Source organism: Hydra vulgaris, chromosome 09, assembly GCF_038396675.1.
Source record: "Hydra vulgaris chromosome 09, alternate assembly HydraT2T_AEP".
NCBI classification, from domain to species: domain Eukaryota; kingdom Metazoa; phylum Cnidaria; class Hydrozoa; order Anthoathecata; family Hydridae; genus Hydra; species Hydra vulgaris.
In genome coordinates, this window is record NC_088928.1 from 5,482,296 (window position 1) to 5,508,133 (window position 25,838).

At 26.9% G+C, this 25,838-nt stretch overlaps 1 protein-coding gene across 2 annotated transcripts; it reads left to right on the top strand.

Moving 5' to 3' along the window:
* Positions 1-7,621: 7,621 nt before the first annotated feature.
* Positions 7,622-24,076, top strand: LOC100203724 (ras-related protein Rab-27A). 2 transcript variants are annotated; one of them, XM_065804585.1, is made up of 6 exons: positions 7,622-7,985; positions 8,965-9,053; positions 15,063-15,208; positions 18,709-18,860; positions 23,308-23,456; positions 23,497-24,076. In XM_065804585.1, exons 1-5 carry the CDS (start codon positions 7,818-7,820, stop codon positions 23,440-23,442), a joined length of 690 nt encoding a protein of 229 aa, XP_065660657.1. In that variant the 5' UTR covers positions 7,622-7,817; the 3' UTR covers positions 23,443-23,456; positions 23,497-24,076. The 2 variants fall into 2 exon arrangements, with proteins under 2 accessions (XP_065660657.1, XP_065660656.1); XM_065804584.1 differs by having other exon boundaries at positions 23,308-24,076.
* Positions 24,077-25,838: the final 1,762 nt, after the last annotated feature.

Consider the following 25,838-nt stretch of genomic DNA (forward strand, 5'->3'; position numbering starts at 1 on the left):
TTGTTTCGAAAAAGGCATAAAGAGTGGCTACAGACAGAGATTGATGTTTTTACTGATATTCCTGTGAAACAAGATACACGTGGCAGGCCTTCAATTGAGAATTTTGATGACTGTTCACTTCAAACAAAGTACAGGCGTACCAACTCTCTACAACATGGGCATTAATCAAATGAACTACTTTTGCAGCAAAAGTTTCTCTTAAAAAAGAAAATAAACTTGATGAGGTACATGCAGTAAAGAGAATTTTTGACAATAGTAACAAAATATCTCAACAACTCTCTGGCAATGAGGCTCTAGCTTTATTTTTAAATACAAATATGACCAAAGATGGATATCAACTACATCGAAATGCTGCTTTGAGAAAAAACTGTGAACTTTATCCTTCATATCACATAATAAAGGCAGCAAAATTATCTTGCTATCCAAATGAAATAAAGATATATGATTTTTTTGCTAAAATCTCAATGCAGAGCTTGGTCGACCACACTGCACAAAGACTATGTCAAGTACAGAATGAAGTTATTGAAACAGTTGCTGGTGATACAACCATATTTGCTACTTTAAGATACAAGGCAGTATTTGATGGCTCAACAGGACAAAGTGTCTATAAGCAAACAGTGTCTAAAGATGGTATCCGTAATATACAAATAGAAGAGTCATTGTTTTTAACTTACCACTTGACTTGAGCTCATTTGCTGGTGGAAAAAAGACAACTTTGTGGCGAAACCTAAAACCATCATCAACTCTGTATTGTCGCCCTTTGCGTTTTCAGTTTGAAAAAGAGTCTAAAGATATTATAATCTCTGAAGAAGCTCAACTATAAGAAGAAGTAAGGAATTTAAATTGTACAAAAATTATATTAAACAATGGAAAAGTACTTCAAGTAAAGGATGTGATTGAAATAACAATGATTGATGGAAAAGTACACACAACTTTATCTGAGGCCACTAACTCAAGTCAGTGTTGCTCTATCTGTGGATGCTCACCAAAAGAGATGAACAACCTTGATGCTAGCATAGTAAGAAATTACCAGGCAAAAGGCTTGCAGTATGGTTTATCTACACTGCATTGCTGGATTCGATGTTTTGAGTGTTTTCTGCATATTATATTAGTTACAAGTTGCCTATCAAAAAGTGGCGAGCAAGAACAGCAGAAGACAAAGCACAAGTTTCTGAAACAAACTCTCACATCCAACAAGCTTTTCTTCAACAGATGGGCCTTGTTGTTGATCAACCAAAGTCTGGAGGATCTGGTACATCTAATGATGGCAACACTTCTCGACGAGCATTTACTGATGCCATTTCTTTTGCAAATATAACAGGTGTCAATAAGGAACTAGTTTTAAAATTACACATTATTTTGTCAAGCATATCAAGTGGCTATGAAATAAATACTGAAAAGTTTACCATGATGTGTACAGAAACTTCAAATTTGTTTGTGAAAATGTACCCATGGTACTACATGTCACAAAGCCTCCACAAACTGCTGATATACGGCCCAGCTATCATTAATAGAATCTCACTGCCAATTGGAATGATGAGTGAAGAAGCACAGGAGGCAACAAACAAAGTTTTCAAACGGTTTCGTGAACGTCATGCTCGAAAAGCTTCAAGATGTATGGCAAACGAGGACATTTTGAAAAGATTTCTATGCTCATCTGATCTTGTCATAGCACCTTTGAGGCAAACCTGCACTTCAAAAAAGAAAGGCTTTCCTGCTGAGGTTTTGGAGTTATTATTATCAGGAGATAACATTGTAAATTTGTAAATACTTCATTTAAATATATGCAGACATAGATGGTTGTCTTAAAGTTGTAAATTGTGTTTGAATGAGTTGATAAGACATGAAAGTATTTTTTTCATAAGATTGTGTACCTATTAAAAACAGTAAAATGTGATTTTTTAATGTTTATTCTGTGGATTGTGTTTGAATTGAGTTGATAAGATGTGAAAAAATGCATTTTTTTTTTTTTTTTTTGCTGTATTTATAATTATTAAGAAAAAAAAAATTTATAAAATCATTTTTTTAGTCACAAACATGTTTAGAAGCTCTAAGTATGTTATTTATATTAAATTTAATAATATTTAATAAAAAAAATAATTTTGGCACAAAAATGGGCATTCTGACCCGCTGTGCATCCTCGGTAATAAACAAATGATAAAATTAAATCGTGTAAAACTTTACAATAGAATTTTTTATATATATATATGTGTATATATAAAATTGATTAATATATTCATCATTATATATATCAAATCTCTTATTTAACGCCTTAGAAGAAATTTAAGTCATTTTCGTTTAGTAGAAGTGTTTGCCTAAGTTTTGTTTTAAATTGATTAAGCGAAGAGAGTGTTTTAAGATCATCATTTAAAGTGTGTTCCATAATTTAGGTTCGCGATTTGTAATTGAGTATTTAGTGGCTGAATAATAGGTTTTGGATTGAATAAACTTATTTTTGGAGAATCTTGTGCAGTATATATGATTAATTTTTTTAAATATTGAGTAGAATAAAGGCGGTGCCGTTTTTTAATCAAGTTTAAACATAAATATACTAGATAAACAGATTTTTAAAAAATAAGCCCTCAGTAAAAATATTATTTGCATTTTCCTCAGTAAAAATATTATTTGCATTTTTATTTTGATATTGATGTATTGACGTAGAGCCGCGGATGAGTAAAAGTTCTAGTTAGGAGACGTGCTTAACTAGGGAGTGGGTTCAAGTTTTCCTCAAACCTTTTTTTTTTATTTTAAATTTTAAGTTAGTGACTTAAGGGACAAATTACTTCTGAAGATATTTAATTGTTTGATAAAAATATTGTTTAAATAACTTCATTAGTAATAAGTTGTTGTAATGTCATGTACATTACTATTTATTCTATTACAACTTTATCACGGCTGATAAAACCGTAACGTAGTGTTTCAAGTCAACATTAATCTACTAAAATATAAGTCAATTTAAAAAGTCCAATAAAATTTCGATTTTAATTTAAGTTAAATTGGAATAGCCGCAGTTGAATGTACATACTTTAACTGAGGATTTTGTTTGGCTATGCACTCTATTAGTTAAAAGGTTTTTCTAGATTTGAAACTAAAAAAAAAAAATGTTGCGTCCCAAAATCGAATACCCCTCTCCATTGTAACAAATCGTCACTGAAATGCTGACTCCTCTCTTTCCCTTTCCTATCGCGTGACGTAAAATCTGAAACAAAATTTTTTTACTCAGTTAGGTATATGATTTAAAATGTAGCGAAGTATAATACTTTAAAAATATAGGCTTAAGTAAAAGTAATAGTACACATTTAAAAAAATGCTTAAAATTACAAAGTTTACAAAAAAACTACTCAATTACAGTAACGTAAGCAAATGTTATTCTGCTTTCCACCTCTGGTTAAAGATCAGTTAAAAAAAAACTTAGCTAAAAAAAAAAACATGTGGGTAACATGAACCACAGACTCTATATGCATTACCACCAAAAATTATTTCATAACTTCTTAAAAAAATTATTTCATAACTTCTCAAGTTTTGAAGCAATTTTGCTTCACTTTGTTTTCAAGCTAAACCCTCTTATAAAAACTAAAAAATATTAAAAAGTAAAAGTTAAAAATAAAAGATAATAAGATAAAAGTTCTTCAGGAAAAATAATCATAACTAATAATGCTAATAATCATAACATAAATAATGCTACAAAACTGCTCAATAATCCTAACTAATAATTAATCTAGGGAAGAGTTGTTGAAACTTGAAAAGAGACACATTATTTGAAATGAAATGTCTAAAAGAAGTAAAACGTGTTATTTTCTACTTTTTGAAAGATTTTGAAAGTTATTTTTCAAAAAATGCACAAACACCCCCAGGAAAAAAAGTTCTATAGAATTTCTATAAACTTTTAAAACATATGGTCAATAGAAATTCAATAAATTTCGGGAAAGCGGAATAGTATCGAAAATTAACTGATCGAATAAATGATTAATATCGAAAAATAACTGACCGAAACCCATTTTAATGATTAAGATCAAAAATGTGATTTTCAGATTAATATCGAAAAGTTTTTATATCGAAATTCACAAATGCGAAACAATATCGAAATCAATAAAAATGAAATAAGATCGATAACTCATTTTTATGATTAACATCGAAAATATGATTTTCTGATCACACTTTTTTTTTTTTTTTAATTTAAATAGTTCTAGGAAAAAATCTTAAGAAACTTTTAATACTAAATCACTTTTCAATAAGAAACTTATTTAAGAGTTCGATGAATATTTCCTAACTTTTCACCTAAATATCGCATCAACTTTACACGAAGTTAGCATTATAAAAAATGGAGAATAGCAGTTTAAATGAACAGTTTTAATTTGCACGTACTATAAACAGTTTAATTTGCACGTGCAATGAAATTCAATTCGATTTAAAACTTGAAACTTAAGAAACTTTTAAGAAACTCAATATTCCCAAATGTTGTTAGAAAACTTATTAATATAATATATGTTTGCACACCAAAAGCACTGTTTAAAAAATAGTCACAGTTTCAATCGTTTTATTTCTCCATCAATTACTATCAATTCTTATAACTGAATCAGTTTTTGATATGTACGGAATGTTCCTATTATTTAATGAACGTTCTTAACAATTTTCTATTGTATACCATTTTTTAAAAGTTTAGACTTCAGTTTTTTTAGTTCAAAGAGTATTCTGTGTATTTCTGTATATTAAATAGTTATCTTGCAACATTTTGGGCCAATATTGAGTAATAACTTTGCATATTCTATTGTGTCAATATTACCAGAATGTGTTTTCAATAAAGAAAGCAATGGAAAATCTTTCCAAATAATTTTTAATGGTGATATAGTGTATGCTTTGAATAATTGCATGGAAGTATAACCCTAAAATAATGCATATCTATCAGTATTTTCTAATTTCTTCTTTATTTGTTTTAAGTTCTTCAAAAACCAAACCAAACCAAACAGATTCTGCATGATTTTGTAAGTAAGTAGGAAAGTGTTCCAACATAAATATGTAGGGAATTTTTATAACTATAACAAAACGTTATGTAAAGATAATAGACAACTTGTAAAATATTTTCATTTAAGCTCTCAGCAACTTGTATAATAAACTCAATAACTTCTGGTATCGAAACTTTATTAAATAACATCTTGTAAAATACAATATGATAATTAATTTTTAACATTTGGTAGCTACATACCATACCAGCAATGTATTTAAAATTGTGTGCTCAATATTTTTTTAGTGTTTGCAATGTTAAACATTCTGGAACAGAAGGCCAGGTGACTACATGTAATAGTAATTTTTCCATGGTATTTGGAGGTAGAGTGGGTATTGTTTATAATCTTTTATTAAAAAGGATCTTTTAGCATGCTCTTCTTGTTTTATTAATCAGGATATTTTTATTAGCTTTTTTAATTGTTTTAATAAGCAGGATCTTTTATCCTGCTCTCCTTGTTTTAAAGTATTTTTTTCTTGAAAATTTTTCACACATATAATAGATGACTTAGTTGCAATATAGTTTTGCATATTTACAAATAACTTTATCCTTAAAATTTTTTATGGTTCGTAAGCCTTTATTGATTTTGACTAAAAATTTTGTAACTTTTTATGGTTTGTTGACATTAAATGTAAATAAAATCAAAACATCTCATTTTAAATCGTTTTATAAATAGCCAACAACGCGACATTCAATATTTTTTGTTCTACTAATAGAACTTTTAGTTTATATTGTATAAATTATACAATTATACAGTATAATTACTACACTTTGATTCAAAACCGCAAAATACTGACCTTCTATTTATTCTGCTTTTGGAATTTTCGAACCTATTCCTTGTTTCGCATTTTTGATGATATTTCGGAAAGTCCCTTTTTGAATTTATTCCTTTTTTCACAATTTCGATATTATTCCGGAAAGTCCCTTTCCGATATTATTCCTTTCTTCACATTTTCGATTTAATTTCGTTTTTTGAATTTTCGATAGTATTCCTTTTTTCACAATTTCGATGTTATTTCGGTAAGTCTCTTTTCGATATTATTCTCTTTTGAGCTATTTTGAGATTATTCTGCTTTTTGGATTTTCGATACTATTTCTTTTTTAACAATTTCGATGTATTCTTTTTTTCGATATTATTCCGAAAAGTCCCTTTTCGATATTATTCCTTTTTTCACAATTTCGAGATAATTCTGTTTTTCGGACTTTCGATACAATTCCTTTTTTTTACAATTTCGATGTTATTCTCTATATCGATGCTATTCTGGAAAGTTCCTTTTCAAGATTAATCAGTTTGGCTGTTTTCGATACTGTTACTACTACCCTAAATTTCTATAGAATCTCTGTTAATTTCTATAGAACCTTTTTTTTCTACTTTTTTCTATAGAAATCAAAATTTTATAGCAATTTCTATAGAAACTAATAGACATTCTATAGAAATTCTATAGAGTTTCTATAGGTCATATGTTTCAAAAGTTTATAGAAATTCTATAGAACTTTTTTACTGGGACATCAATTTAAGGTTTCTTTACGTCATTTTTTTTTGTGTGTGATCTAATTTCGTGTTCACACTATATTGGCTGCACTGAGTAAACTACACTGCTTTGGGTGAAACATTTTTCTTCATGTATATTGCGATAGCATTTAAAAATGCAAATAATGACATAAAATTATCTAGTAAGTTGCGGCAAACATAATATTGCAGTGATATATCAAAATAGTCAAAAGTTTTCTTAACTGGAACTATAAAGTTTTCTTTACTTAATCGTCGATAAAATCAAAGGGTTGGAAAAATAGCATGAATATACATACATCATAAAGCTTGTTGAGCAAGTTGAAGCTTTTGTAGAACTTTTGTATGAATGTAGTTAAACGTTGAACTTTTGTATGAACAAGTTGAAGCTTTTGTACAATTTATTAGTTGTAGAGTTTTAGAATTTCATTTTACCCTGACAACTTTAATCCAATTATGAGTTTTGAATAAGAATTGTCACTGTAAAGGTAAAAATAACTTTTAATTGATTTTTGTTGATTTTACTGGGGTTGTTTTTTATAAGAAGCGAGCTATTTCGAGTACGGAATCAATCAGTTAAGCCATAGGTTGAAAAATATTTATTCTATAGGTGTTCCAGTTTCGGTAACTTTATAAAAAGTAGATTTAACACAAAATTTGATTGGATTTTGATGTTAAAACCTTGAAAGATATTGAGAGAACTTTAACTTAGAATGATAAATATGAAAGAACAAAAAAATACACGAACGAACCAAATATCTCTTAAAATATTTTTCTTTAAATGTTTTTTATCTTGTAAACGTAAATAGAATATGTGTTAAAGAAAATATTATATTAAAACAGTTTTATCTACCATGTTTATCAACGAAAATAAACGCGTAGCACCATATTGTCTAGTGAAAAACCACCTCAACTTGTATAACATATATTGTATTTGAGTGAGTGAGTGTAAAATTAAGTTCATTTTTTACAGTTTATGATTAATTTTATTTTAATAGTATCAAACCTAAAAAAATAAGTTTAAAAAAGATATTTCTAAATATACGCCGGCTTATCACCCCGGCTAAGCCCAACAGTTAAAAGCGTTTTGTTTAAAGAACGTTCGGGCACTTCTAGAAGCACAGGTGTAAATCGAGGCAAATTACTAAAAATAACAAGCAAGTTTATGTAGACTGGTGCGATTTAAACGAAATTGTTTAAAATTTTGGCAAAATTCTGTCAAGGGTTTAATATTATTATTTTAAAGAATCAACTGTGGAAAACCACTCAAAGCAAATGTTACACAAACTGTTTTATATTTAAATTATGGAGGAAAAAACTCAGAGGATGGCGGATTATGATTATTTAATTAAACTTTTGGCTCTTGGTGATTCAGGAGTTGGAAAAACTACATTTCTTTATCAATACACTGATGGAAAATTTATTGAAGAATTCATTTCAACAGTGGGAATAGACTTTCGTGAAAAAAGAGTGGTAAATTTAATAAAAATGAGCAATAATAGGCGTGTGTATATATGTATCTTTGAGTGTTAGTATCTTACAATTTACTACATGCTTTTTTTTTTTTTTTAATTGCTAACTTTTACTTCATGTTGCATTGATGTTATCAGCAAATGCTACCTACATGCTTTTTTTTTTTAATTTCTAACTTTTACTTTGTGTTGCATTGATGTTATCAACAAATGCTCCCAAAACACACACAGATATATATATATATATATATATATATATATATATATATATATATATATATATATATATATATATATATATATATATATATATATATATATATAACATTTTATATGCTAAAGCTGTAAATCAAACCTAAAGCTGTTAATCAACACATTTTACTTGCGCAAAAGGGTGACAAAAAATTAACTTAATACTTAAAAGGTTTTTGAAATGGTTTTAAATTAATAAAACCCAAAAATAATTTTTAATCTAAATTTTAGGTTTTACAATTTACAACAACACAATTTCATTTTTATTTATTAAAGTATATATATTATATACTTTAATAAATAAAAATAAAAAGTTGTTGATTTACTGTTTATTTTAGTTCCATTTTTTCAAAGAGATGATAAATAAATAAACTAGTTATAGAAAAAAAATAAAGAAAAAGCATGTTGTTTTATTGCTGTGTAGATCTTATACTCGACTTGTATAAAAGGTATTTCATTTCCTGGCTCACTTCTTATCATACTTTCTTATTGTTCACATCCTTATTATAATTTTGATTTTTTTTTTTTCATGATTTAAGTTAAGATCACACATCCTAGAAATATTTTGCTTATAGTTCATTTTTCAAAGTAATAAGAAATAGTTCTAGAAATATCAAAAAGTATATTATCTAGTTTCATTTAAAAGATGTTTTATGCTGTGAAAAAAAGAAAGCAAGATATTATAATATGAAATAGAAAAAGGAAAGTTAATTTTTTTTTCAATGTAGGTTTACCATGGTAAAAATGCTGATGGTACAAAGCAAACTCGAGGACAAAGGGTTCATCTACAGTTATGGGATACTGCAGGTCAAGAGAGGTATAAATTGATTTGATTTCTAGATAATCTGTTTTTCAGTTTTTATGTTTTTATAAGGTAAATTCATTTTAAATCAAATAATACAAAAGTAGAGGTTCAGAATATTGCTTGAAAGATTAATTAAGATTTTATTATATCTTATTTAGATAGCAGATTATTATCAGCAGATTTCAAAACTAAGGATTATCAATAATTAATTTAAGTTATTCAAGAGCCATCAAAGCACAAAGGTTTTCTGAAAACAATTTTCTATCTAGCTTATTAAGAACCATAAAGATATTATATTGAACTAAGGAATTAAATTACTATTTGTATCATAAGTGAATTATAATAATTATTAAAATCATAATAATCAGTTTATTGTTAATGGTAGGATATTTAATTTGTCTGTCCAGCACCCCCCCCCCCCAAAAAAAAAAGCAAAAGTTAGTTCAACAAATAATAAATTTAGTTTGAGTTTTGTTTACATTTGGTTACCTTTTATACAAAGTTTATTTGTGAAAGACTTGTTTCCATTTGCCTAAAAATATGTAAGGGATATTTTATTTTTACATTTTATGTTGATAAGACGTCTATAAAACGTATTAATATGTTTTTAACATGTTTTAAATGTCTTAGTTCCCACTGGGAAGAACAGTCAAGATGATCTTATTTAATAAGACAAATTTGTGGGCAAAAAAAAAACTTTATGTTGTGGTTAAAAGTTTAAAAAAAAAAGAAACTATATAACATTGGTATTTTTGTTTTTAAAAAATCAAACTGGAAATTTGAACACAATAGAATGGGTGGTTGTATATCAGAGTTTTTGATTTCACGGCCTTCATGACTAAGGTTGCCATATTGCTTTGGTAAGGTTCACATGTCTCAAGCAATCATTAGATAAGTTTTCTTGAGATGTGCCCTTTTTTGGCGTATTTGCAACTTGCTAACATTACATAATTAATTTGGATATTGTTAGTTTGTATTGGCGAGGAGAAAAAAATGGTTAAAGACAAACACCAACACTTATATCTTACTTTTAAATTGCGGTATTGTCTGTAATTTTGTTCCAAAATACTTTCTTTTATATAATTGTATGATAGTTAAGATATGAAATGAGTGTTTTCTTTTAATATAAAAAAAATTGAAGAAATTTTTATTTTTTTATTTTTTGTATTTGTTTTAGTTTTTATAGTTTTAAATTTATAAACTAATTTTTAATTTAGATAAATATTTTTTTTTTAATTTACTGGTAACATTTAAGACAGTACAACCTGTTATACTAAGGGCAGTTAAGAAAGGTAAACTTTGATTATCAGAGTTTTCCTTTCTTAACTGCCTTAAGTATATCAGATATAAACCCCCATATTTATATCAGATAAATCCCCCAATAGATTTCTGGGTTAAGGACAGGAGAAACTCGTTAACTATGTATGATAACTCCACCGAGTGGTAATCTTCTGCCACAATAAAAGTATCTGCTTATATTGACATGATCTGCATAAAACCAGTTAACACCATGATAGACATAAAAAAATTGCTTCTTTGTACTGGGATTAATGTCTTTTAGTAAAAGCAAAAATAGCAAAAGGCCTAAATGAGAATCCTATGATGTAAGTCATTATAACTAGTATATGTTTTATAACTATAATAATGAATAGTAAGTCATTATAAGGACAACCTCCTCAGGCAGGCAAAGTTTTAAAATGGGCCTTGACTAGTTTTTAATTTGAATGGGAACACACATTTGAATTATTAAGCTCAACTTGTTTCTCTGAGCAGTGGTCTTGTTCGTCAAAATTCATGTTTCAGAGTTATAGAGTTATGAGAGGGCTGTAACCATAACTGAAAAAAGTAACCTCCTCGAATATAGTGGCTTTCATGGCCTTGAGAGGTGAATTAAAATTAAAAAAAAAATCAAAATCTTTATTTTCACTTTTTCTCATAGTCACTGTGCTGTAGAGCAAGATAGTAGTGTTTGCAGCTTTTTATCAAGAACATTCAACAAAACTCCGATTAGTCAGCACACTGTTTATAGCACTGTTATATATGAAAATCCAACTAAGCGGGATTTTTGTTGTGTTGACAAAAAATTAAAGTTACCTCATTTGCGATATGTGTGATATTTAGATGAAAATAAATGCAAAAATGTTTTTTTTACTAAAAAGACAGAAAAAAGCTCATCACTGAATAAATAAATATGAAAAAGAGAAATAAAGATATTCATTTGCGTGTTGTTACCTAATGAAGAAGTTGAATGTTTTAGCATTCAAGCAGAAAAATCTGATTCCATGGATTTGTTGGTTAAAGCCAATGCTATTAGGTAAAAAATAAAATAAAAGCAAACCTTTATTAAACAGCTGCATAATGCTTTTGTAAAATTAGAGACAAATTTGAAAGTTATTTAAGTTAGTCTAAGTACAACACCTTTTTCTTGCCATGTGATTTTGTAATTGCTACTTGGTCTCTAAAAAAATCCCTTTAGTTTTGAAGATATAATTGTCAACTTTTTGTCAGTTGTAATGCAAACATCTGAGTTTTTTTCGGACATAATTTTGGAATTGCCTAGCAATTAGTTATTGGTCTGCATGTTTTTCAGTGACAATGGCTAAGTGCATGGTGAGCGCTGGATTTTTTATTCTAGTAATTTATCATGGAAATTTATGAAAAATCATGGAAAAGTCATAGAAGTTCATTTTCAAATTTGAGTGGTCACCCTGGCACAACTTGATGTTATGATGTTGTATCTATTGTATCAGTGTAAATTTTAGCTAGGAAAAATTATATTTAAAAGGGTGTATTTATATCATTGCAAAAAATACTGTATGGGATACATATAGGGAGTATATTAAAGAAAGATAGTTTTATGACCATACATAGCACAAAGTAAATAAAATAGGTTACATAATAAAATAAAGATAATGTACATGGCTAACTTTCAGCTTTTTGGAGCAAATGAAACAACTTATGGTTGATCATGGCAGAACTAGTAAACGAACCTCTTTGATTTAGTTATAAAAGAAATTTAGAAATTCAGTTATAAAAAATTTGGTAAAGTATCATGTTTGTTAAATTACCAGAAGTAGAATTATGGTAAACAATTTTCTGTTTTACATATGTCAAATGTGAGACAATCTCAATGTTGCTGCAGCCTTTTTCAACTCTAAAATTATAAATACGTTTAGATGGTTCTATAAATTTACATAGGTTTATTAAACTTGATGAGTGAGCATGAACAAAAAAAATTTAAAAATTCAGTTTTAAAAAATCTTATAAAAAATTAGGTACAGCCCTAATAAATGTAGAAAATTCTTAAAAAATTAACTAAGTATCCAATATATCCCAATCTTATATTGTATTTATTAAAATGTATTTGTTAATTACAGGTTTGTGTGTGGTCCAGCTGCCTGTGCTTCTGTGAAACCTACCTAATGAGTTTCTCATTCGGCTCAGTTTGGGTTCTTACATTCAAAAATAATATGGGTTCTACTTGTGTTGAAGTGTCTACAAAGCTATCTTAATTAAACCCTCAAAAAGTTCTGACATTACACAATAGACATTTGGTATTATCAGATTTATACAAGAAAATACAGTTGGTGGATAATTTGGTTATAACTTTTACTCAAAAACTCATAATCTTTAGGCCAATGATCTTCATAAATAAAAATATATGGGCCACCTGAAATATTATCTCAAGATATAGTACTTTTTTTCGCCATCTTTTTCCTTCATCCAAATTTTTTTTATTTTGAAGACAATACTTTTACACATTCATCAAACATTTGCATCCAGTGACACAAAACTTGAAAACCATCTAACTATTTTGTTTTAAGAAGAAAGTTAATTTAATATACATAAAAAAAGCTAATTTAAACATAAAAGTAATTAAAATTTTGTGTGTATTAAATTCAAAAACTCAGTTCTTTTTGTAGAACATTATTGCGCTATATTATAAAAAAAGTTGGCTGTGTGTTGATACAATCATGATGCATTAGAATTGCAGCTTTTAAATGAATAAAATAAATGTACTGCCCTATTCAGTTCCAATTTAGTATATCCTAAAGAAGCAATTTTATGTCATTAAATAAATAAAAATAGTTCTGTTTTAGTTTTAAAATAGTTAGATTTTTATTTCAAATTTTATTTTATTTTGAGCATTTAATTTTTGAAATGTTTTCAAAATGTTTTGAAACATCGTTTTTATTTTTATTATATTATTTTATTTATACTTACTTGTTTTCTACATGCTTTTTTTTATATTTAGCTGTTAATATTTTTTTATCTTTTGCTTTTTTTTTTTTTTTTTTTGCCCTTTTTTTACTTTGTTGATATTTTTCTCTCTTGATGCCTCAAGTATAATATTTAAAAAAGAATAAAAAATCAAAGAAAAAATCTGCAAAATAAAAAATCTAGTTTTACATACTTTAGACATAAAATTGAGTTACAATCATACTTAAGATCAAGGGTCCATATTATTATATACAAGTTAGTATTAGTAAACGACCGGGGCAAGGTTTTATAACACATAGCCATGACCAGGGCCAGGTTTATGAACAGGGCTGCATTAGTATTGATAGATCCTATAAAAATGTTATCTTTAATTAAAATTTATGATATGAATTTTATTTAAAAACAATATTTTATAGGATCTATCAAAGCCCCGGTCGTTTACTAGTTAGTATACTGTTGATCCCAAATGATCACAAGGAAGCATATGTTATGCACCTTTGATTTCAAATGAGTGTTTTTAGCTTTTGCTATTCTAAATTTATCTTTGATATTTTGACAAAAAAGGAAAAAATAAACTCAATAAGGTTTGCTATCCTATTCAATTGACCCTTATCATAAGTTGTAAATATTTACTTTGTGTAGTTAAGGGAGTTTACAAATTATTCAAATTCCTATATTTTGAATTAGCATGGTTTTATCAGCATGTTATGTCCAAACAAGAGCTTTAGATGGTATAATTTTTTTTACGTTTTTTTTTTTTTAATATTTAAAGAAACTTATCTCTTTTTTATATAATTTTTAAAACCATTTTACTACCCCTAAAAGTGAATCTAAAGAACACCATTTTGGAGTCTTTAGATCAATTTAGCTCATTGGCAATAACATGAATTTAATTGAAATCTTTTGAAAAAGTGCTTTAATTTACTATAGATCCTAGTTCTAATGGGTTCTGACGTATATTAACTTATATAGTTGTCAAAATACAATATTTCTATCAATTTTCACAAAAAATAATAGAATTCTTACCAAAAAAGAGCTTACAATTAAGAAAAATTACCAATAAACAATCAGAGCAGATCATATTATTAAACTATGATGTTCATTTTACCTAAAAAACATATTTATTTAAAATCTTATTTAAATTTGGAAAAGCGATTGTGATTTTAAGAAGATTAAAAAAAAAAAACCTTTGGTCTGGGTTTTTTTGCTACAAATGTTTATATTTTATGATATCACAAAATTTATCATTTTAATTTTTTTCGTCTTTTCATAATGCACAGACCTGATCATTTAATGGAAATATATTGTTGTCAAAAAAATATCATACAGACGCTATAATATTTTAAAATTGCCTTAACCATACCGAGTAAGTTGGCCAAATAAAATTTTAGAACCATGGGTCAAACTCATCTTATCAGACATTATTCAAAAACACTTTTATATTGAATTACAAATATCTAGTGATTCTACCACTTAACAGCAAACTTTATTGTATATTCTTTATATTATTGTATACTTTATTATATGCTTTTAACACTAAGCGCATATCCTTTACACACTCTTTATTTAACTGCATATTTTCCATTCTTTGTTTAATTGCATAAACTCCCTTTCTCATTTAATTGCATATATCCAAATTATATAACCATCCAATAAAAAACGCAATAAAAGCTTGATATAATTTTTTTTTTTTTTAATTTTTTTAAAAATTATATTTAAAAAAAATGCATTTAAATATGGAAATATGCTAGATTACGTGTCCTGAGTAGAATTATTAACTTTAATTTTTATTTGTTATAGATTTAGAAGTTTAACAACTGCATTTTTCCGAGATGCAATGGGATTTTTGCTTATATTTGATCTTGCACATGAAGAATCATTTGTAAATGTTCGGTGTTGGTTATCCCAACTACAAACACATGCCTATTGTGAAGATCCTATCATTGGTAACTAAATTTTAAATTTTTTTTTTTTTTTACTGAATTCATCAGCTTATTCAAATTGATCATTCTGAACAAGTTGTTGAATGATCATCACAACAATCAGTATTTTGGCAGAGACTGGTATGGCTACTGACTGGTAAGGTTAAAAAATTATATTCAAATTTCAGAAAGCTTGTTAAATCAGTTTTGACATTTTTGCCCCTTGCTCTTTAAAATGAAGTTTTGTTTTTTATGTCAGGTTATAGATCAATATGATCAACCTCTACTTGTAACATGTAATTAATTTTGCCACATGCCCTGCTGCTTTGTAGAAATTGCTTTTCTAGGTAAAAGATAAAAAAGACTTTAGGGGTAAACAAAAAATTTGTTGACCAACATGCAAACTGTGACATTTTCTGCCTATGAAGATGAATCTTGGATTTCTTGACTCTATTAATAAGTTTTTGGTTGTGCCTTGTTTATTCAACTCTCTGTTATCTCCAAAACTCAATAGTTTCCTCTGTTATCTCCTAAACTCCAAAACTCAATAGTCAGATGTCAGTTGCTAGCAGGGTTGATATATTAGATAGCTAGCAGGGTGGATAGGTTTAATCTAAATTGTTTAAACCATTTAAAAAATTGTTGTTTAAACCAAATTAAAAATAGGTTTTAAAAAGGGAAGTAAAACAAAGGACTTTACATTAATTTTACAATAATGCTAAATTTAACTATATCTTTTATGTAAATGTTTAATATTAATTTAGTTATAAAACCATAAAGGTAGTTCTTAAAATAATTTTTTTTTTTTGAGTAACTGTAATAATTTAACTGTAAAATATCGTAAGTCTTGTGATTTTAGGTTTAAAATGGACATTGGTGGGTTATTAAATGCACCAGCTACTTGTGAAGGAATTACAAAAACTCTTAACTTTTATTCATATATTTAAAGGTGAGAAACAGGTGATAGAGGTTGAAACAACTGATGGAAGTTAAATAAGCAGCAAATCTTTCTCTAAATAATCGTAAATGATGGTATATTGATGAATTACAATTGATATATTGATAGACAAATTTTAATGAAATATAATAGATTAGTATTTAAGAATAAATGGTATTAAAAATAGTGTGTAATAATAAAGTTATGCATTTATTAAAAGAAATAATTTGTGCAATTTACAATATCCACAAAATTAATTAAAAATCTACAATCAGTTTTTGTGAAAATATTTAGTTCAAATGAGAATTAAAATACTAATCATTATTATATTAAGAGAGTGTTTAGGAAGGCAGGATATAAAACGGTCTTCAAATCAAACCTGAATATTGCCTATAGGCAATATTAACATCAAGAAATAAATCCAAACTACAAATGAACAGCCACCCAGGAGTCTACCTTATTAAATATTGTAGCAAAAAGTATATAGGTGAAACAAAAATGCAAATAAAAACATGCATGCAACAACACAAAAACAGTACAATAGGAAATAAAACAGAACGATCTGCATTAGCCACACACGAGACATTGTAAAAAATAAATTTAGTGTCGAGAGAAATTTGTATTTATTGATGTTTATAAAATAATAATTAAGAGAGATATAAAAAGACTGGGAACATTGAACAAATGTTAATATATCTGAGAATATCGAGCAATTTTGCTTTGTTATTGATGAAATTCTTTATGCAATACATGGTGCAATTAAAGCTTTGACATCAAATAATTTTTTAATTAAACAATCAATTATATTAATCACAACACTCTTAAAAAAAGATGCAAGCATCATGTTGGATACTCCACAAAACAATCTATGGAGACTATGTGATCTTGTTACAGGAGATGAATTTTAGATTTATTTGAGACAAATCGCACACAAGTCAGAAATTGCTAGTTGAGTTTGTGAATGAGAATGTCAGAGAATAAGACATGTCAAGTTTGTAAGAAAAGCATGTTCTACATCTTCAAAACAGCAGGTGTCATTTATTTGGGATATATGTTGAAAAGTTTATACCATTATTGATCAATACTATATCTAAAATTATTTAAAAGGTATTATACTTGAAATAAATCAAAGGTTACAAAAGGAATTCAAAATTTATCAATTATCAATTCAAAAAATATTTAAATTGATAACATGATAACACCTCATTCCAACATTAAGTGTTTATATTCGAACATTAAGTGTTTGTAAACAACTTGGTAACACTGAAAGCTATTTTTCCTAGGAAGATAATTTTTCCAAGTAAAAAAAAAAGTTGTATTTAGTTGAATTTTCATTTAAATATAAACAATATATATTTATACATTTTATATTTACTCTATGTAAAATTTTTTTTTAAAAAAAGCATGATTTTTGCTTAATTTTTTTTTTTTTTTTTTTTTTTTCAAAAAACTTTTTTCAACCCTACTAGTAAGGTATCATCATTAGCTGTATTAGCAGTATCATGTTATTAATGACACTGTTAATGATCATGTGTCCCTTTGTGTTTTTGGTGTGTATTGTAAAGGCCATATAAAGTACTCTTTGTTACAGCTTTAGGCTTATTAGCAGGAATGAGTAAACTTCTTAGCTTATCACCTGTAAGTTCTTAAACTTTTTATTTATTGCTTTCTGTTAACTTTCAAATATTGGTTGCATGCAGCTCTGTTAGAAGTGAGTTTATTTTTTAAATGGCTAAAAATGATTTCTTATCATTCTTATTCAGTCTAATTGAGAAATACAATGACACACTGACAAAGAATGAGGAACAGCAATAGTTTATTCTTTGATTGGTTATAAAAATACAAATATTTTTAGTTTTGCCAGGTGATGGCAATAAAAGATTTAACATCTCCTTTTAGTCTTCCCTTTTGTTCTGAAAGTTGCTGCCTGTATATGGTTAGAAAATCCATAGAAGACCAGGTCTTAAAGCAAAATATGAACAAAGTTTTTAACTTCTCCAGTAAAAATAATGTAGTGTAGATAAATGTAGAAGTATTATCCAATGCTAGTTATGCAGTTTTGCACTATCCCTTGCGATATGCCAATCACATAATGAAACATGGATAAAGAAAATGCTTATTTTCTAGGGTGATAGAGTGTAGTTAAAAAATGCAAACACAAATTAATCTGTATGCTTGCACTAAATTACAAACAGAAACAATAAGTCCCTAATATTATTAACAAACAAACAAAAAATGCCACAAAATTTGTCTGGGTCTTTAAGAAAGCAAAATTCTATAAAAGTATATAAAAATATTTCTGCTGGTTTTTATAAAATATGATTATGATTTATTTTTGAAATTTTTATAAAACATGGCAAAATCTATTTTTATTATCTTCCTACTGTTTTTTTTTTAATGTAAAAGTTAGCTGATTTTTTGCTGACTTTTGATTTACAATGTTGTAAATAGATGTCACTAAGAAAAAGAAAAAAAAAATTAATACTGTTTATGATAAAATGAAAAAAATAAAAGTTTAAAAGTATGTTTTTATTAAAATATTTTATGAATAAAGTGTATGTATTTTATAAAATATTTTTAATTAAAGTTCTGGTCGGCAATAAATCTGACTTAGATGACAGAGCTGTTGATGAAAGTGCAGCAAGGCAGTTAGCTGACAGTCTTGGTATTCAGTATTTTGAAACAAGTGCAAAAACTGGCAAAAATGTGTCTGAAGCTGTCCAATCATTGTTAGATCAGGTAAATTGTTTATTTTTTTTATTTTTTAAATAATAATAAAAATGAACAAAGTGTTTTTGAGACAAAGTAAGAATCAGAAATTAGACAAGGTTTCTCTTTAGTTTATTATATATAAAATTTTGTCTTTAAAAGTGTTTTTATAAAAATGTTCTTCTAAAACACTCTCTAAACTATTTAATAAGTGCTTGACCAAATCTTGTTTTCCTGCTTGGTGGAAGATGGTATCTATGGTTCCAATTTTTAAAAAATCTATAGAACTCTCTTCTATCATCCAATCAGTCTTATCTCTATTATTAGCAAACTCAGTTACTTTAAAAACAAAATTGACCTCTCGTAACCATATATGCAATCCATGGCAATATTAGTATCTGCTAAAGTTGCTTCTCTTTATTGTGTTTGCCATTCCCTTCCTCCCATTTGCATTTTCTGCTGTTCCAATAATGCTCTTCCTCTTCAAGTCAAGGTCCAAAAATGCATTGTTAACGTAGTTGGACTTGCTCTATCTGCCAAGCTTTAGTCATTCCCCCATTGTCATAAAGTTATATATATTTTTAATCCATTTATTTAACCATAAAATATGAAAATTGTATTTTATAAACTCACATCAATAAGGTTAGATGTCACTCATGTAATTAAAAACTATTCGATGGAGTGACACCTAAAAAAAAAAAAAAAACAACTATAAATAAAACATAGAAAAAATAAAACATAGAATATAACATAAATAATACAATAATACAAATAATACGAAATAAAAATAATACAAATAATACGAAATAAAACATAGAAAGAATTTACAATAAAATAAAGAGGAGGAAGAAAAAGGAAAGAAAGGAAAATAAAGCACTAATAAATAAAGATAATATTAATAATTGCAATAATAATATAATAAAAATAATAATAATTGCAATGATAATGTGAATAAAAAAATATTACATATAGTAACTATAACATGATAACTTTACTAAAAGTTATAACTAATGATAAAAACTATGGTAAAAATAATTATAGTAAAGTTTATAACTATGACAGAAGTTATTAAAATAAATATAACATCAGCAAAAATTAGGACAATAACCATAAAACTATTACTACAATTGAATCACTATATCTTTATAAATAATATTAATAAGATTTATAAAACAAAGGTAAATTAATGATAATAGTAATATTAGTACGGTTAAAAAAGAAAGTATAAAATAAAAGTAATAATAGTTTTATAAATACAGTAATTAAAAAATAGCAATAATAATAAAAGATAAAGTTAATATTTATTAAATATCAAATAAAAATTTCTTAATTTGGTTTTGATTAAGAAGAATAATGTTGGTAATAAAAGGGTATTTAGTTAAAATCTTTTTTTTTTTGTAAATGGTATTGTTTGGTTCCAGTGAGAAATACATTGATGTTTTATAGAGAACTTGTCATATTTGATAGTGTTGAAAAATTAAGTGTGCAAGTTAAAATTTTCGGTATTTCGAGTGTTATATTTGTGTGTGTCACTTGTTTTAATAAAAAAATTATTAAACGAATTTGGTAGTTTATTTTAAAGAAAATCAAACACAAAGAGACAATTATGAAGCCATACAAGATCTTAAAACTTAAGAATTTTTAATTCATAAAACCTATTTTCGATATTAGATTGTAAAGGAGAAAATGTCATAATTCTTATGGAAGTGCGTTGTAAACTGTTTATACGATGTAGTAGAAAACTACCTTTTTGACCCCAAACAGCACAACAATAACTTAAAATGTGAGGAGAACAAGGAATAGTAAATTGGTATTACAATATGTTGGGGAACATAATGTCGTATTAATGACAACATACTATTGGCATGTGAGAGTTTTTTTATTTAATTGAATTAGTTGATAGTACCATGGTTTGTCAAGAAATAGCCCGAGGTATTTTATATATTTAGATGGGGAAAGTCTTTTACCGTTAATTCTAATTTTCACATTCAATCTTTTTTTTTTGGAGGGTGAAAAATAATTAATTAAGAAAGACAGTTACTATTTAACCAATGACACAAATGATGGAGATCTGAATTAACTTTTTTACAAAGCTGTGAGAGATTTATTTATGCATAGAAGATTAGTGTCGTCAGCGAAATGATGAACAATCCAATTATAGAGTGAGGCAGATCTTTTATATATATTAAAAACAGTAAAGGCCCTAGAACAGAACCCTGTGGGACACCATACTTAATAACTTTACTTGTGGATTGAAACCCATTAATCAAGACAAACTGAGTACGATTTTTAATATAGGATAAAAGCCAATCATTAGTGATACCCCATATACCATAGTGATACAATTTTTCAATTAAAATCTTATGGTCAACTGTATCAAATGCTTTTTGGAGATCAATAAAGACACCACAAGCAAAAAACCACTATTGATCGCACCATGAATCATTTCAGTAATGCTAATAAGTGCATCGGAAGTAGAGTGTTTTAAACGAAATCCAAACTGGCGGCTGTAGAGACACTTAAAATTATCAAGAAAGTGGTAGATACGAGAATATATTAATTTTCAAGAATTTTGCTGATATTTGATAATAATGATATTGGTCTATAGTTATTGCAGTCAAGTTTTGAGTCTTTTATGTATTGGTTTAACAGATGAAGTAAAATATTAGGGAATATACCAGTAGCAAATGAGAGATTAATAAGTTTAAAAAGAACTGAAGAAATATCATTAGTGAGAAGTTTTAGAATAAAGGTTGGTACGCTGTTTGGACCAGAAGCCTTGCCATCATTTAAAGAAAGAATAACTGATATTATTTCATTTTTTTCCGTAGGTTTAATGAAAAGAGACTCAGGGTTTAATGTTTTTAAATACTTATGAAAGTCAGTATGGGATGAATGAATATTTTTTTGCAGTTCTTCAGGGATTGAAATGAAAAAAAAGTTAAATCCGAGATTATAGCTGGATTATTTATAATGGTATTGTTTGAAGATATACAAGACAAATATGAGATATCATTTGAATGTATATTCAAAAAAGTTCTAATACCTTTCGACATAGCTCTCAAACTATTGCTATTGGTTGTAAAGTAGTTAGAAAAGTGGTTCTTTTTGCTTCTTCGAATAGGTGTTACAAGTAAATTTCTATAGGTTTTGTAAGTATTTTCAAGAATTAGTTTGTCATGAAGATTTTTTGTTTTAAGGAACTTCTTAAAGATATTGTTTCGTTTTTTTATTGAGGCTGAAATAGCTGAAGTAATCCATGGTTTAAGGCTCCGAGTTAAGCCACGATTACTAAGTTTTTTTAGCAGTGCATGTTTGTCAGGAAAAGAGTTAAAACTAGTGGAGAAATCTTCATATGATTTATTTTTTATTACTATTGGAAACTTTGATTACTTTATCCTAGTTGATTTTCAAGTAATTGTTCCTGAATTCTTCACTATTTAATTTTTTGAAATTTTGAAGAAGAATATTGCTTTTACGAGAATTAATATTTCTTTTTTTAAAAGATAAAAAAATTAGAAACTGTGGCAAATGATCCAATATTGTAATAGTTAGATAGCCAGAAATAATATCTTTAGAAGTTGAATTAGAAAATATATTATCAATTAAAGTACTTGAGTGATTAGTAATTCTTGTCTGTAAAGATAAAAAAACAAAACATTGTTTGAAGCAATGGTGCTCTAATACTCCGAGATTGAATTATCTGAGTTTGCTTTTATAAGATCGATATTAAAATCACTCATTATAAAGATAATTTTATTTTTTTCAACAGCAAGTTTTTCAAATAGAATAGCTAGATATGAAACAATAAATTCATTAATATCCATGTTAGGATAGCGATAAACACAGCCTACTATGATGTTAGACTTTTTTTTTTTTTTCTCCTATCAACTGTTAGATAGATACATCCGCCATTTGCGAACACCTTGCATCGACTCAATATATCTCTTTCTCTTTTCTGTAAATTCTATGATGGTCGCTGTTCAAACGAGCTATCATATCTAGTTCCATCAACCAAAACTCATTCTTACTTGACTAAATTCAAAATTGCATCCTCTTACTATATCTGTCTCTTCATGCTCTAAAAACTTTTATTTATCTAGTTAATTTATGTGAAGGAATTCTCTCCCATCTTCGTTTTTCTCGACTCATACAATTTTCAGTTTTCTATCAACCATTTTTTTTTCTCTTTAACAATATTCTTTGTTTTGGTTGAAAAAAAAAAGCTTTTTCAACCAAAACATTTTCTTTAGATATTTGTTCAACATTAGTTTCTAAACATTAAAATTTTCATTGACGAAAAAATTGATTTTCGTTGCCAAAAAACATCATCTGAGTGATTATCACTATTTCATTTCTATAAAAACTGCAAGATGAAAAGGCTCTGTAAACACATAATGTAAATGCTATTTTAAGCCTGGTACTCTTTTTTTTTAGTTTTATGGAAGTTCTAATCAAAAAATAAAAATTTATTTAGATAATGGAACAAATGGAACGTTCAGTAGATAAGGCAACGTTACCTCCTGGTCTAGCTAATGGTGTTGAACGGGGACATAAGTTAAGAGAAATCGACGAGGTACATGAAGAAAATAAAAGCAACTGTTCTTGTTAAAAATGACAAAATTTGACTGTTGGTAACAGTTGAGTATTTTTGACTGTTGCTGCCGACTGTTGTTTCCTTTTGTTAGTTTTTAATTTAAAATTATTTATTTATAAGATTTAAGATAGCAATTATTTTTTGGCTAAATTCTTTTTATTTATTTTATATATATATATATATTTATATATATATATATATATATATATATATATATATATATATATATATATATTCATTTAATATAAGTATGTGTTGCGTGGTGCAATCAATTTCTTAGAGGTATAGCATACCTTTTTTTCTTTTTATAAATATGATTTTAATTTCCTATTTTTTTATTATTTTTGTTGACTTTTTTAATTTTAAGAAAATTTAGATTATTAGTAAAACGTGTTTCTTTATAGTAATTTTTATACTTTTTATTGAAGTCTAGAAATTTTTTGGGTTAGGGTCAACCCTTACTAGAATTATTTCTCGTGTTTTTATGTTGGTTGCTTTTTCTTTTCAAGTATCAATTAGATACTATGATTTCCAATAGATACAATGAAATTATTTTTAAAACCATTATTTATTTTTTAGTATTAAATTTTTTCATTTTATAATAACATTTATGTATGGAATGTAAATGACATGTTGAAACAAATAGCAATTGTTTTTTTATTATTCCTAATACTGAAAGTTTTCTCTCTTAATTAATTGTATGGTCGTAGAGGCTTCGACAATTTTTTTGGTCGCTAAGATATCCAACTTCCAGAAATTTTATAGTTCATGTTTATGTTGTTTAATCTTAAGCAACGAGTTTTTTTAGATTTATTTACTTACTAAATGTATATTTATTGATTGATTCCAAATTTTAATTATTAATTTCTAAGAGTTCGAAAATTATGACCGTGTAAAAAATTTTAAATTCTTTAAAATGAGGATTTGGGTTTAAACTTTAAATGAAAAACGTAGTTTTCGAATGATAATTGCATGAAATTTAAATTTTTCGATGAATTACATGTTTTTAGTAAGAAAGCCATTCATTTCCAAGTTCCCATCTTTCATATACTTGTACTCATATATCTTTCATATACTTTCCCATACTTGTTTGATTCGATCTCGAGCACATTTGTTTAGAGTTCCTTGATGTCTGTAAGATATTTCAAATTCTAAAAACTAGTGTTGACGCTCTTAAAATTGTTTCGTTAAAAGTTGACTTGAAAGATTAATATGCTTTAATATTCATGGCCAACATCCGCCAAATCTTTTTAGCTAGGTGTTATATAAGATTATAAATCTTTCAGAAGCATGTCATGAACACAAAAACAAACTTAATTCCGTCTTAAAAATTAACATACATGAAAATAAAACATGTGACGCAAGAAAAGAATTGACAAAATGTCCATTTAATAAAGTTATGGATTCAAATTAGTAAATGAAGTTTTTTACAAATTAAAATAAGAAGTTAAAGAATAAGTAGCTATAAATTAACACTGTCCTTGAATAATTTGTCAAAATCAGTTAAGGCCATGTCTACGTTAAAATGTTACGGAATTCAATCTGTTTTATGAATATTTTATTACAGCCAGTCATATCTAAAAAAGTAGGCTGGCTCCTAACTATTATTTATATCATTATAGAAATGAGAAACTATCATAAGGAGAATGAGCAAATCGGTTAAAAACTACGTCTGTAAGTCGACATCAAGTTTTAAGTTACAAAAACACTATAATGAAACCTATCCATACGAGAATATAAAAATTAAGCCTAAAGCAATTGTTCACTCATGAATGTGTAGTTAATGTAATTGTGAATTAGGCCACGATATATTAATTTGAAATATATTATTACTTTGCATATTAAGGTATGAGTGAACTCGATAAATCACGCCAATTTTTTTGGTAATTTTTGACTCAATAATTTTTATTTGGAAAGACACGATTAATTTATACTGACATGCTTTTAAACTAATTTATCATTTAAAAAAAGATTCATCTAATCATTTAAAAAAGCAATTTATCCAATCGATAAATCGCTATGCAAATGCTCATAAAAGAAACGAAAATTGTATAATAAATTTCTAAAAATTAAAAGCGCTGAAAATGATCAGAAGTACAAAAAATGTAAAAACAAAACAAAATTTTACATAATTAAAAATGCTAAATTATAAATAGTAAGCTAATTTCATGGAAAAACATGGTAAATAATTAAACGCATAATGAGAAAATATAAAAAAAAATCCATCTTCACTGCATAAGAGAATTAATGTTGAAAACATTTATATATTCTGTCAAAAACAAATCTCAAAAGAGTTCAAAAGAATATTTCTCGAAAGAGTATTTCTCAAATGTTGGTTAAAATTTGCAAATAATATAGTACCAACATTAAAACCATTTAAAATCCCAAAATGACGCCATATATATGGCGTC

Excerpts from the sequence above, each read along its gene's own strand:
- LOC100203724 (XM_065804584.1), top strand. The coding sequence starts at position 7,818 with ATGGAGGAAAAAACTCAGAGGATGGCGGATTATGATTATTTAATTAAA. Across the intron at positions 7,986-8,964 it reads ACTTTCGTGAAAAAAGAGTG|GTTTACCATGGTAAAAATGC; the intron begins GTAAATTTAATA and ends TTTTCAATGTAG. Across the intron at positions 9,054-15,062 it reads GATACTGCAGGTCAAGAGAG|ATTTAGAAGTTTAACAACTG; the intron begins GTATAAATTGAT and ends TATTTGTTATAG.